Raw genomic sequence first — 12,930 nt, forward strand, 5'->3', positions numbered from 1 at the left:
CACTGCCACCTATGTCTGTGTTTGTACTCTGCAGGAGGTGGCCGTGAAGCTTGAATCGCAGAAGGCCCGACATCCACAGCTATTATATGAAAGCAAGTTGTACAAAATCCTCCAGGGGGGTGTTGGAATCCCACACATACGGTAAAAAACCTTTGTTGACTTTTTTTTTTCATCTTATGCCCCGCCAATCAAGACCCCACGCTGCTCATTTACCTTCATCCTCCCAAGTTGCAAAAGTGATGAACGTCCTCATGATGGACTGACGTTTGCAGGTGGTATGGACAAGAAAAGGATTACAATGTTCTCGTAATGGACCTCCTTGGTCCCAGCCTGGAGGACCTTTTCAACTTCTGTTCCCGTCGCTTCACAATGAAGACCGTCCTCATGCTAGCTGACCAGGTCTGTCGTGCACTTCTTGTAGTAGTAACTTGTATGGGTCCTTTCCCCACCCCGCCCCACTGCCCCCTTTTCAATTTTGTGGATCTTGCCTTTTGTCAGTTTTGTCAGTTCATGTTCTTTTGTTGAACCCAGCAAAATGATTCATGCTTTGTACATTTACAAACCTTTCAGCTGGAAAATCTGTATCTCACTCACTCGTCCACACGCATACACGCTCGCTCACTCGCATTCGCTCAGTCGCACGTGTGCATGCTCGTTTTCTCATTAATTCACACACATGTGCATACTCTTTCGCTCATGCTCGCACGCTTACTTGCACTCACTCACTCAGACATGCTTGCTCGCTCTCACTCACTCAAACACGGACACGCTCGCTCGGTTACATGGGTACACACTCACTCACATGCATACTCGCTCGCTCTCACATGCATACTTGCTGGCAATCATTCACACGCAGACATGCTCACTCTCATTCGCTTACTCACACACGCTTACACGCTCGCTCACTCAGTCTCACATGCTCGCTAGCACTCACACGTGTACACGCTCACTGTCACTCACTCACATGTGTACACGTTCACTGTCACTCACTTGCACGCATGCATGCTCGCTTGTTCGCACTCACTCGCATGCATGCTCACACATGTACATGCTCGCTTGCACTCCCTTACTCACATGCGTGCTCGCTTGCACTCTCCCATGCACACTCACTGGCACTCACACTCGCTCAAGTGCGTACTCTCATGCTCGCACTTGCGCGCGCGCGCGCACACACACACACACACACACACACACACACACACACGTGCTCGTACTCGCTCACTCACAAGCATACACATTTGTTCGCACTCCATTGCTCGCACGCTCACTCACTTGTGTGTATGTTCTACGTTTGAGTTCTGTCCGCTCTGTGACTATACAAGGGTGACGCTTACCTCCGCTGGAGAGTTTTTTTTGTTGATGTCGTGCATTTTTGCAAATGGAATGTATGATGGTGTGTATACGACGGAAAAGGGCGGCTTGAAGCTCAAATGGTAAAGGGGTTGTCACACCTTGACGTTTTAGCCAGCGTATGGCAACCTATCAAAATGTATGTAAAACGCTGGCGTACGCTGAACTATTGATGTTTTTTTTTTAAGTTTTTGGCGTATTCATAACGAGATGGACGTATGCATAACTTATTGGTAACGTACACAGAACATTTCAATAACTTGTAGAAAACTTGTACCAACGAATGCTTAGCGTGTTGTCGGCGTTCACAATGTATTCCCAACGATAGTGTTATGTATGCATAGCGCGCGGCAGCGTATTGCGGACGATCACGGGGCGTCGCCTATTAAAAGGCTGCCGCTCGACGATTCAAATCATAACTGCACGAGACATTGAAGTGTCAACGCCCTGTCACACCGTGACGTTTTAGCCAGCGTATGCCGACGTATGAAAAATTTGCCGAATACGCTGGCACACGTCGAATACGTTATGGGTAAGTTTTGTATACGTTAAGAGCACGCTGAAGCATGCTGGCATACTTCTTAGTACGCCGAGCACGTCGACAAATTTTAAGCATGCTCAAAATTTTTCGACGTATGCTAGCGTATGACTCACACGTTCCACATACGCTGGCCATAAGTTGTAGGCACGTTATGCGATCATTAACACACGTCGAGACACGTTACTTGTAAGTTACTCGTAAGTGGAAACGCGTCGAGGTAATGTTTCGCGTACCCGAAACTTATTTCTAACCTATGAGTAACGTGCTTTGAACCTATGTGTAACGTATCTCTAACGTACATTGATGTATTAGATTGACATCTTCCGGACGACCACAGAACTTACTGAACGTGTTTCTAACTTGCAGCTACCGTATAATGGCGTATTGGCAGTGTTTAGGGGAATTGGTATATAAAAATGGGCTTCACAGGAGGAACCCATCAGTGTTTCAGACTCCATGGTGAGTACATGTCCATGTCGGTGGTATCAGAAGTAGTAGTAGGTGAGCGTGTCATTAGTAGTAGTAGGTGAGTGTGATGGGGAGGGTGTGGGTGATGATGGATCCTCCTTGCGTCCGCGTCCACAGCCAGGAGACCTCTTTGCAGCATTCTTCGAAGTTTTCTTCAGCTTTTTTTTTTTTTAGTGTTTTTCTACGCTGAACTATTGATGTTTTTTAAAAAGTTATTGGCGTATTCATAACGAGTTGGACAAATGCATAACGTATTCGTAACGTACACAGAACGTTTCGATAACTTATAGATAACTTATACCATCGAATGCTTAGCGTGTTGTCGGCATTCACAACGTATGCCCAACGATAGTCTAACGTATGCATAGCGTGCGGCAGCGTATCGTGGACGATCACGTGGCGTAGGCTATTCATAGGCTGCCGCTCAACGATTTAAATCATAACCGCACTAGAAATCGATGTGTCAACATCACCGTCATGCCGGAGATAAAATACAAACAAAATAAACAACAACATGGAGTCTGGAACACTGACGGGTTCCTCCTGTGAAGCCCATTTTTATATACCAATTCCCCTAAACCCTGCCAATACGCCATTATACGGTAGCTGTAAGTTAGAAACACGTTCAGTAAGTTCTGTGGTCATCCGGAATACGTCTACATACCTCAATATGCGTTGGCGATATGTTACACGTAGGTTCAAAGCATGTTACTGATAGGTTAGAAATAAGTTTCAGGTACGCAAAACATTACCTCGACGTGTTTCGACTTATGAGTAACTTACAAGTAACGTGTGTCGACGTGTGTCAACGATCGCTTAACGATCGTGCTCTTAACGTATACAAAACCTACCCATAACGTATTCAATGTGTGCCAGCGTTTTAGACAAATTTTTCATACGTTGGTATACGCTGGCTAAATCGTCAAGGTGTGACAGCCCCTTGAGGTATGTCGAACAGGACAAAATATCGACCTTTTCCTCACTGGCATGAGCTTTCGAATGAGATTGGTGCCCGAGATGCTTGTGATGTGACTGCATGACTTTACAGAAATCTTGGGGATGCTACTCATATCATCAAAATAAGTTATTATTGTAACACCTTCGGCATGGAGGTTATCAAGTTGGAAAGAGTCGTTGAGCCGGCCGTGAAACATGATCATTTTGAAAAATGTGTGTCGGCTTTCTTGTGTTGTACAGATGATCAGCAGGATTGAGTACGTGCACAACAAGAATTTCATCCACAGAGACATCAAGCCGGATAACTTCCTCATGGGCATTGGCCGCCATTGTAATAAGGTACCGCACCACACTGCCTGCCACCCCCTCCCCTCTCCCCGCTGTTTCTGTATTTGAGCAAAATCACACACTGTAAGCTGGATTTGGGAATTTGAGGCTGGCTTGTTTATTGAATGCATGCATGTGGACCAAGCCATGATTGGCTTATTGGCGTGCCGCAGGTACAGTCTTTGTGCTGCTGCTTGACACAAAGTTTTCTGCAGCAGAGTACGAAGATGGGGGTGGGGGGAGGGGGGAGTGGTGGTGTAAGAAAGGCCGCTTGCTGTCTGTCCGTGGTTGTAAGAAAGGTTTGCAGGTTTGCAAGCGTGCTGCTTGGATCTCGTTTACAGGCCAGAGGGTTGTGCATGCTTCATGCTCTCTGTGGTACTTCATTGGAAATGGAAGTATTTATTTATTTATTTTCTTCCTTTTGGCCGCATGAGAGTAAAGTTCAGAAATGTCGCCGCGGGGATGACGTGTCCGCTTGTCAGCCGGGGGCTCGAGCATCTCAGTCATTTCCGATTGGCTTCCGAATAATGCCTCTCGCTTGCTGTCGGTGTCCCTGGAGGATGTTCAAATTTGCATCGCATGCATCGTTCTCGAGAGAATTTCCTCTTCCCTGCAGACGTTTTGATTTCTGTTAAATGCTAAATTGCAACGAATGCATCTTTGATACATTTGTATTTTTTTTTTAAGCAGGCTTTGCAATCCAATCGCCGTAACCTTTCTTACAACCATTAATCACTCGCTATTTGATTTCTCCGAGCCATTGGTCGAGATTAATCTTGCTGGCACTTGTTTCCCAAGTCCCACAGGGGCGGTTCAATAAAAATTGCCAATTTTGGCCTTTCTTTTTAATTCTGTGAAACTCAAAGCAACACAATTGATAAACGAAGTTTATCATTTGGGGAGGAAAAACTTTTCAATAAATTTTATTTGTTATTAAAAAAAAAATTGCAGAGAAAAATCTTTGCCGCCGTCCACCAGGAACCTCCCTCCCCCCCACCCTCCCTCCAGCTCTATGCTTGTGCTGGCATTATCCCCCCCTATTGTTTTCCAATGGCCGTATTGACAAATCCCCGCGCGTTCTCTGATTACCCAGTGCTCAGAAACGTCCACTGGGAAGAGGAAAAGGACCGGCAGCCATTGTGTTAGCCAGTGTCACGACCAGACGTCATTCTCGGGACTCCAACAGGTCTGCCCCCTCCCCACCCAATCCCCGCATTTCTCATAGAAATGCTCACGGTTTCGATAGTTTGGCACACCTTGTAGTTTGTTTGGGTTGCTCTGTCGAAGTTGTTTGTGAAACTGGAGTGTGATGAGCGAGAGGCATAGGGGTTGGTAAAACGTTATTGTGATCATTTTTCTATTATCATCATTATTGTTGTTATTATTTTTATTTACTCAAAATACATAATAGTAATGACCCAGAATGTCATGGGACTAGTTCTGCTGCCTTTTCATTGAATAGTCATTTTCACCCTCGCCGGAGGAGAGGCGATTGCAGTTGGGTCCGTTTGTCTCTGTCTGTCTGTCTGTCTGTCTGTCTGTCTGACTAACTGTTTATCGCCTCCAGGTCACAATTCTAAAACGATCGACATGAAACTTTATCAAATTGTAGAGGTAGTCTCAACTGAGAAGCTTATTGATTTTGAGGTCAAAGGTCATCCTGAGGTCAAATTTCTAAAATTGTCATTTTTCATCCGATTGACTTGAAAGTTGAACAGGATTTCCAAATTGCGTCACTGGATTTGGAAACAGCGATTTTTGAGGTCAAAATGTCAAAGGTCAACTCAAGGTCAAACTGCTAAAATCATCAATTTTCAACTGAAAAATAATCAATTTCGAATTTAAATCGGAAAAATCAAAAAACAATCGTCTGATTGACCTGAGCTTCGATTAAGATTGTGAATTTTAAACTTAATGAAATGGACAATTTGTTGTATCCATGGCAGCCTTTGGAGAGGGGAGTGGATTTTGCAAGTATCTGCACGACGTCTTCTTCTTGTTTGTTTGTTTGTTTGTTTGTTTGTCTGCACAGAACTTTAGTCTTTTTCTCTGCAACCGCTTGGCGGGTCAAGTAGAAATATTCACCATCGGAGCGATAACTCGAGTGGAATGTTTTATTGATAATTATGATGTCATAGGTCACGTGGTGTGGCAGCCATGTTGGAAAAATGGGAAAACTGGACCTCTGTATCTCTGAAACCGCACCAAGGAAGTAATTGAAACTTGGCACATAGCAAGTACTTTTCATGGGGAATACGTGATTATTATTATTTTTTTAATGAAGTCATAGTTGCCTTCATTATGGCATCATAATTGTATATGTAGAACGCTACATCTGATCAGTACGAACATTTTTGAGGGTCACTGAGGGATAAAATGGTCCACAGAAAAACAATTGAAGTCATCGGTCATGTGATTCGGCAGCCATATTGTTTTAATTTAAAAATTTTTTTTTTTTAACTTTCAAAAATCTTCTCTGAAGTGTCTGAACAGATCGAGGCGAAACGTTACACATATGACTGCCTATTCATGAGGAACAAAAGGTTCACACATGTGGCATCATCGGTCACATGGTTTGGCAGCCATATTGGATTTACCCTGAAACCAACAAAAATCTTCTTCTCCAGAAAGGCTGGACAGATCAAGGGGAAATGTCATACAAATGTTCCCCAAGCCTTTGGGATACCAGGATATTCACGAATAATTGATGTCACATGGTCTGACAGCCATATGGGATTGAGCAAAAATCTTTTTAAAATCCTTTCTCTTGAACTGCTTGATCAATCGATGTGAAACTTCACAATTATGATCTAGTAGTGATTGAGAATATATGTGTTTAAATTTCAGCTTGATTGGACACATGGTCTGGCAGCCAGTGTTATTGAATTATTTGATCTGGGTTATTATTGATTTTTTAAAATTTTATTTATTTCTTTTTGAATAAGGTTCACTTGGCTGTGCCTGGATGGGTTTGAGGGTAGAGGAGTAGCAGCGGAAATGAGAATCCTATCCAGGTTCCTCCTGATGACTTCATCTTTGCTTTTTGCTTGTTTGGGTTCCTTCTGGTTACTCCAATGTAGTACCTATTTGGTCTTCCATTTGATCTGAAATGAATTAATTTTAATCCCATTCTAAATTCATTTCTATAATAAGAAAAATGTCATGGGTCAGGGTCAGGTGTCTGATCAAAGCGGGACGTCTTGGTACCCGGTCATCACTGCCAGCAGTTATAAAGTGGCAGTTCTAATTCTGTCTATTATTAATTACATAACACACCAGTGCAGAAACACCAGGCAAAACAAGTCCTGGTGAGGGTGTGCAATCTCTGACTGCTCTTTTTCTTGTTCTCCATTGTTATTTTCATGTGTTGTAGATCTGGGTGCACAGACGTAAAAGTAGTGAGTTATTGATCTAACGTGCAGCTCTTGCTTGCACGAATGACCAGTTATTCTGCCACTCAGTTGCTCGTGTTTCTGATACTTTGAAAACTCCATGAGGATGAGGTTTTTCAAACCAATTATAATTGGTTGTTTGACTTTGTTGTTCCACCTCCCAGGTGTGAGAAACTTTTGTGGATTTCCTCGTTTTCTGATGACCTCCAGTCATTTATGAAGTTTGCAGAAATGACTTTTGTACAATACAAATATGATGGGCCTTTCTATTTTATATTTTTGTAATTATTTGTGAAGCTTCAGCTCAGTTGTGTAAAACGACACCTATGCATATTGATGCTGTGCAGTGGTTTCAGGTGTTTCAACCCTCTGTGCAGCAATTGTAAGATGTGATTGTAATTGGCCCATTTGGCACAGCGCTCAGGTTGGTGGTAATGTGCAGTGCCAAAAGAAAGTCTACATCCCCTTTCAAAATTTTCGTCTTTGTTGCCTTGTATCCTGGAATTAGATTTCATCAAATCAGACTTTTTCCACCTTTATTACTAGATTTCGTAAGTATATTGATGACTTCCGTCCTCTGTTTGTGTGTTTGTTTGTAGGCACGATAACTCGAGAACGAAAGAAGCTACCAATATCAAATTACACCACGTGATTCAGGAGGGTTATGGCTTGCGTTGATTATATTTTGGTCAAATGTCAAGGTCACAGTGAGGTCAAACATAATTCCGTAAATTCATGTGGAGAAATGGAGTATTTTTGCTACGGTCGACGTTACGAGTTCGTTTTAACTTCGATTTTAATTTTGTCTTCGGTTTTTTTTGCGATCGCTTAGGACGCTTAACACTCGGTTGTCGAAATTATGGTAAAAATCGGATGTTTTGGAGACGTTTTAAGATTGTGAAAAAAATATTTCACTTGCCGCGTCACGACTCGTCACGTGGTGCAGCGCGCTCGAGCAGACGCGTCGTTGAGTCACGTAAAGGTTTTGTGTGTGCGCACTGACGGTGTTTTTGATAAAGATGGTGTTTAAAAGTCATTTTTTTATCCCAATAAATGTTATCGTCGCATGCCTGACTCGCTAAGCCGTCGGATTATGTAAAGATTGTTGGTGGATGGCCGAATATTACGGTTTTGTTTCTGATAAAATAATATTAAATAATTGCGTGGAGAAATGGAGATTTTTGCTTCGGTCGACGTTACGATTTTTGATGGTTTGGTACAGAATCATCGTAGAAACTTCTGGTTTGCGTCGCTACCTTCTCTTGACAGCTTTTATAAGACAAGGTCAGAGGTCAAGTTGACGATTTTGTAAGTACCAGTCTATGACTGCTTGTTTATTTTTCCACCATTGTAACCCACAACTTCCATATGAAAAACAAATTCTACAAATTTCAGAAAATTAATTAAAAATACAAAACTCGAATATCTTGGTTGAATAAGTGTCCACCCCCTGAGTTAATACTTGCTGGAAGCACGTATGACAGCAATTACAGCTGTGAGTCTGTTGGGATATGTCTCCACCAACTTCTCACACCTTGATTGAGCAATATTTTCCCATTCTTCTGCAGAAAACTGTTCAAACTCAGTCAAGTTGCGTGGGGAGTGTTTATGAACAGCAATCTTCAACTCGTGACACAGATTTTTGATTGGATTTAGGTCGAGGCTCTGATTCGGCCACTCAAGGGCATTTATCTTTTTGTTCCTTAACCACTCCATTGTCGCTTTGGCTGTGTACTTTGGGTCATCATCATGCTGAAAGGTGAACTTCCATCCCAATATCAGCTTTCTTGCAGAAGTCAGCAGGTTTTCTGTATTTTGCTCCATCCATATTCCCTTCTGTCCTGACAAGTGCCCAAGTCCCTGCTGATGATAAACATCCCCAGAGCATGATGCTGCCACCACCAATGTTTCACAATGCGGATGGTATTCTTTGGGTGATGTGCTGTGTTGGGTTTTTACCAATCGTAACGTTTTGCATTGAGGCCAACATTCCGTCTTGGTTTCATCAGACCACAAAACGTTTTGCACCATGGCTTCAGAATCTCCGGAGTGGTTTTTTTGCATACCTCAAACAGGACGCAAGGTGGGCTTTTTTGAGTAATGGCTTCCTTCTTGCCACCCTACTGTAAAGACCAGACTTGTGGAGTGCTTGGGATATTGTTGTCACATGCACACAGTGACCAGTTTTTGCCAGAATGGCCTGTAGCTCTTTCAAAGTTGCCGTTGGCCTCTTGATGGCCTCTCTGATGAGTCTTCCTGCTTGGTCATCCAGTTCGGAGGGACGGTCTGATCTAAAGGCCCGGTCACACCTTGACGTTTTAGCCAGCGATGGCGACGTATTAAAATGTATCTAAAACGCTGGCTTACGTTGAACTTTTGATGTTTTTTTTTAAAGATTCGGACGTATTCATCGCGACTTGGTCTTATGTATAACGCATTGGTAACGGACACAGAACGTTTCGTTGTGTTATAGATAACTTATACCAACGAATGCTGAACCTGTTGTCGGCCTACACAACCGATGCCCAACGATAGTCTAACATAGGCATAGCGCGTTGCACGCATCGCCGACGATGTCGTGACGTAGCCTTTTAAAAGGCTGACGCACAACGATTCGAATCATAACTGCCGTAGAAATGAAAGTGTCAACATCGCGGTCACACCTTGGCGAACTTGCCAGCATATGCCGACCTAAGAAAAATGTGTCTAAAATGTTGGGGCACGTCAAATACGGTATGAGTAAGTTTGGTATACGTGAGTACAACGCTAAAGTACGCTATCATACATCGTAGTAAGTAGAGTACGTCAAGAAATTTTAAACATGTTCAAAATTTTACGACGTACTCTGCGTATGACACACGTTCCGCATGCGATGGGGATAAGTTTTACACACGATATGTGGACGCTTACACACGTCCACAAAGGCTACTTATAAGCTACTCATAAGTCGAAACACGTCGCGGTAATGTCTTTTTTACGCGAAACTTATTTCTAACTTATGTTTGACGTGCTTTGAACCAATTCTTTACGTAGTCCCAACACACATCGTCGTATGTAGACGTATTCCAATGACGTCTTCCGGTCGACAAAAAAAATAAATGAACGTGTTTCTAGCTTACAACTGCCATATAAAGACGTGTTCCCAGCGGTTTTGGGAATTGGTATATAAAAATGGTGTTCATAAAAGGGGAACCCAACAGTGTTTTCGAGTCCTTTTTTTGAGTCGATGTCCATGTCAGCAGTAACAGTATCAGTATTAGTATTAGTTTGTTCATGTTGGCAGTAGTAGGGGGAGGGTGTGGGTTATGATGGATCGTCCTTGCATTTAACGATTTAAATGATAAACTCAACGATTTAAATGGCTGCATCTCCACTATTGAAAGTAGATGCTTGCGCTCAACAATTGGATTTTTTTTACACTCAATGACTTTTAAACGGTACCACTCAGCTATTTTCATTGTTTACAATGAACGATTTAAATTGCTGTCACTCGCCTTTGTTTTTTGACGCTGGGGTTTGGAAATTTGAAGCGTTTCTTCTGAACGTGTTAAAACGCTCAAACTCGACTATTTTAAATAGACGCTGCCGATGGACAATTGGAATCATAGCCAAGCTAGACATCGAAGTGTGAACATCCTCGTCATGCCGAAGAAAAGTTTGAAGAATGCTGCAAATAAGTGTCCTGGCCGTGGCCGTGGACGCTGACGCAAGGACGATCCATTATACCGACGTCTTTCAGCCTATGAGTAACTTAAAAGTAACGTCTGTCGATGTTTGGCAACGATCGCGTAACGTGCCAACAACACGTTAATCATAGGTTAGAAATAAGTTTCGGGTACGCTAAACATTACCTCGGCGTGTCTCAACGTATGATTAACTTACAAGTAGCATGTGTTGACGTCTGTCAACGATCGCAGACCGTGCATACAACTTGTGGCCAGCGTAGCGGAACGTGTGATTCATACGCCGGCATACGTCGTGAAATTTCAAGCATGAAAAAATTTGAGGACAACCAAAAAGTACAACGTTTAAAGCCAACGTACAACGACGTATGGCAGTGTTTTTCAGCGTGCTCTCAATGTTATCAAAACTTACCCATAACGTATTCAACGTGTGCCAGCGTTTTAGAAAAAAAATTCAAAAATCGGCATACGTTGGCTAAAACGTCAAGGTGTGACCGGGCCTTAAGCAGGGTCTTGGTGGTACAATCTGCCTTTCACTTCTTGATTGTCTTGTCTGTTCTCCAAGGGATATTCAAGGCCTTTGAAATATTTTTATACGCATCCCCTGATCTGTGCCTTTCTTCAACTTTATCCCAGAGGTCTTTTGCAAGCTCCTTGGTGTTCATGGTTGACTATTTGCTGTGAAATGCACCAATTGGCAGAGGAAACTTACAGAAGCAGCTGATTTTATTCTGAAATAATCAGAATCATTACAATTTAACACAAGTGGAGGCCAATTAACTTTGTGTGTGATTTTGAAGGTGATTGGTTATACCTGAGCTCATTTACAATTGCCATTATAAAGGGGGGTTGATACTTGTACAACCAAGATATTCGAGTTTTGTATGTTTAATTAATTTTCTGAAATTTGTAGAATTTGTTTTTCACTTGGAAGTTGTGGGTTACGATGTGGAAAAAGTCTCATTTAATGCAATTTAATCCAGGCTACAAGGCAACAAAAGGTGAAAATTTTGAAAAGGGGTGTGGCCTTTCTATAGACACTGTTCGTCCAGAGTTTGTGCAGGACCAAAACTCCTTTGGTTACATTGTTAAGCAATATTCCAATTGATGCAGCACTGAGGGTGTGTGGCTTCCCCTTTTTGCATTGATTGTTATCGCCAGAGCGGCAATTGGCAAAAAGATCCATCATTTTTGCTGCAGTCATTTATCAATGGAAGGTATATGAGCGGGGTGTGCTAAAACATTGTGCAAGTATACGAACCGTGCTTCCCCATTGTCTCGAGTCACTCGCTTGCATTTGATTTTTCATTCATTAATATTTTCATTTCCGGATTCTTTCCGACGGTTCTGTGATTTTCCTAGCGTGTCGGCTTTGATGTCCGGCACACAAAATTGCTGTGCTTCCCCATTGTAGTACCAACGAATGCTTAGCGTGACATTTGCACGCACGCACGCACGCATGCACACACAGACGCACGCACGCACAGACGCATATACAAACAGACAGACAGACAGACAGACAGACAGACAGACATGCACAGACACGCACGCACTGACACGCGCACGCACCGGCCGCGCACGAACCGGCACGCGCACGCACCGACACGCGCAGACACTTGCACGTGCAGACGCGCACATGCAGACACCCACACACACACATGCACACACACTCAGGCATGGACAGACAGACGCAGACACGCGCACGCACCGACATGCGCACGCACCGGCAGCGCACTCACCGGCACGCGCACACACCGACACGCGCACGCACGCACGCAGACACACACATGCGACATGCACACACACGCACGCGCAGACGCGCACACACAGACACGCCCACACACATATGCACGCACACTCAGGCATGGACAGACAGACGCAGACACACGCACGCACAGACACATGCACGCACACGCATGCACGGACACACGTACAGACACACGCACGCACAGACGCACGCACGCACACACAGACAGACGCACGCACGCACAAGCACACTCATATACAGACAGACAGACAGACAGATGGGCATGCACAGACACACACATGCATGCACAGACACACACACACGCACGCGCAGACACACGCACGCGCAGACACACGCACGCGCAGACACACGCACGCGCAGACACACGCACGCGCAGACACACGCACGCGCAGACACACGCACGCGCAGACACACGCACGCGCAGACACACGCACGCGCAGACAC

The 12,930-nt window shown here is 43.8% G+C and overlaps 2 protein-coding genes across 4 annotated transcripts in view; one reads left to right on the top strand and one right to left on the bottom strand.

Annotated features, from left to right (window-relative positions):
• LOC147016196 (uncharacterized) overlaps positions 1–12,930 on the bottom strand; it is a 142,726-nt gene that overhangs the window by 85,454 nt on the left and 44,342 nt on the right. The gene's annotated exons all lie outside the window — the stretch shown is intronic.
• The window catches only part of LOC147016198 (casein kinase I-like), an 83,943-nt gene that overhangs the window by 17,977 nt on the left and 53,036 nt on the right, over positions 1–12,930 (top strand). For 2 of the 3 annotated variants that reach the window (XM_085849019.1, XM_085849020.1), the window contains exons 2-5: positions 35–141; positions 273–399; positions 3,557–3,655; positions 4,737–4,829. In XM_085849019.1, the coding sequence (XP_085705145.1) occupies positions 35–141; positions 273–399; positions 3,557–3,655; positions 4,737–4,829 (426 nt within the window). The remainder of the gene's footprint in view (positions 1–34; positions 142–272; positions 400–3,556; positions 3,656–4,736; positions 4,830–12,930) is intronic. The other variant, XM_085849021.1, reaches the window with a different exon arrangement.

Source organism: Eptatretus burgeri, chromosome 12 (genome assembly GCF_056783735.1).
Source record: "Eptatretus burgeri isolate ZD-2024b chromosome 12, Ebu_testis_v1, whole genome shotgun sequence".
Lineage (NCBI taxonomy): Eukaryota > Metazoa > Chordata > Myxini > Myxiniformes > Myxinidae > Eptatretus > Eptatretus burgeri.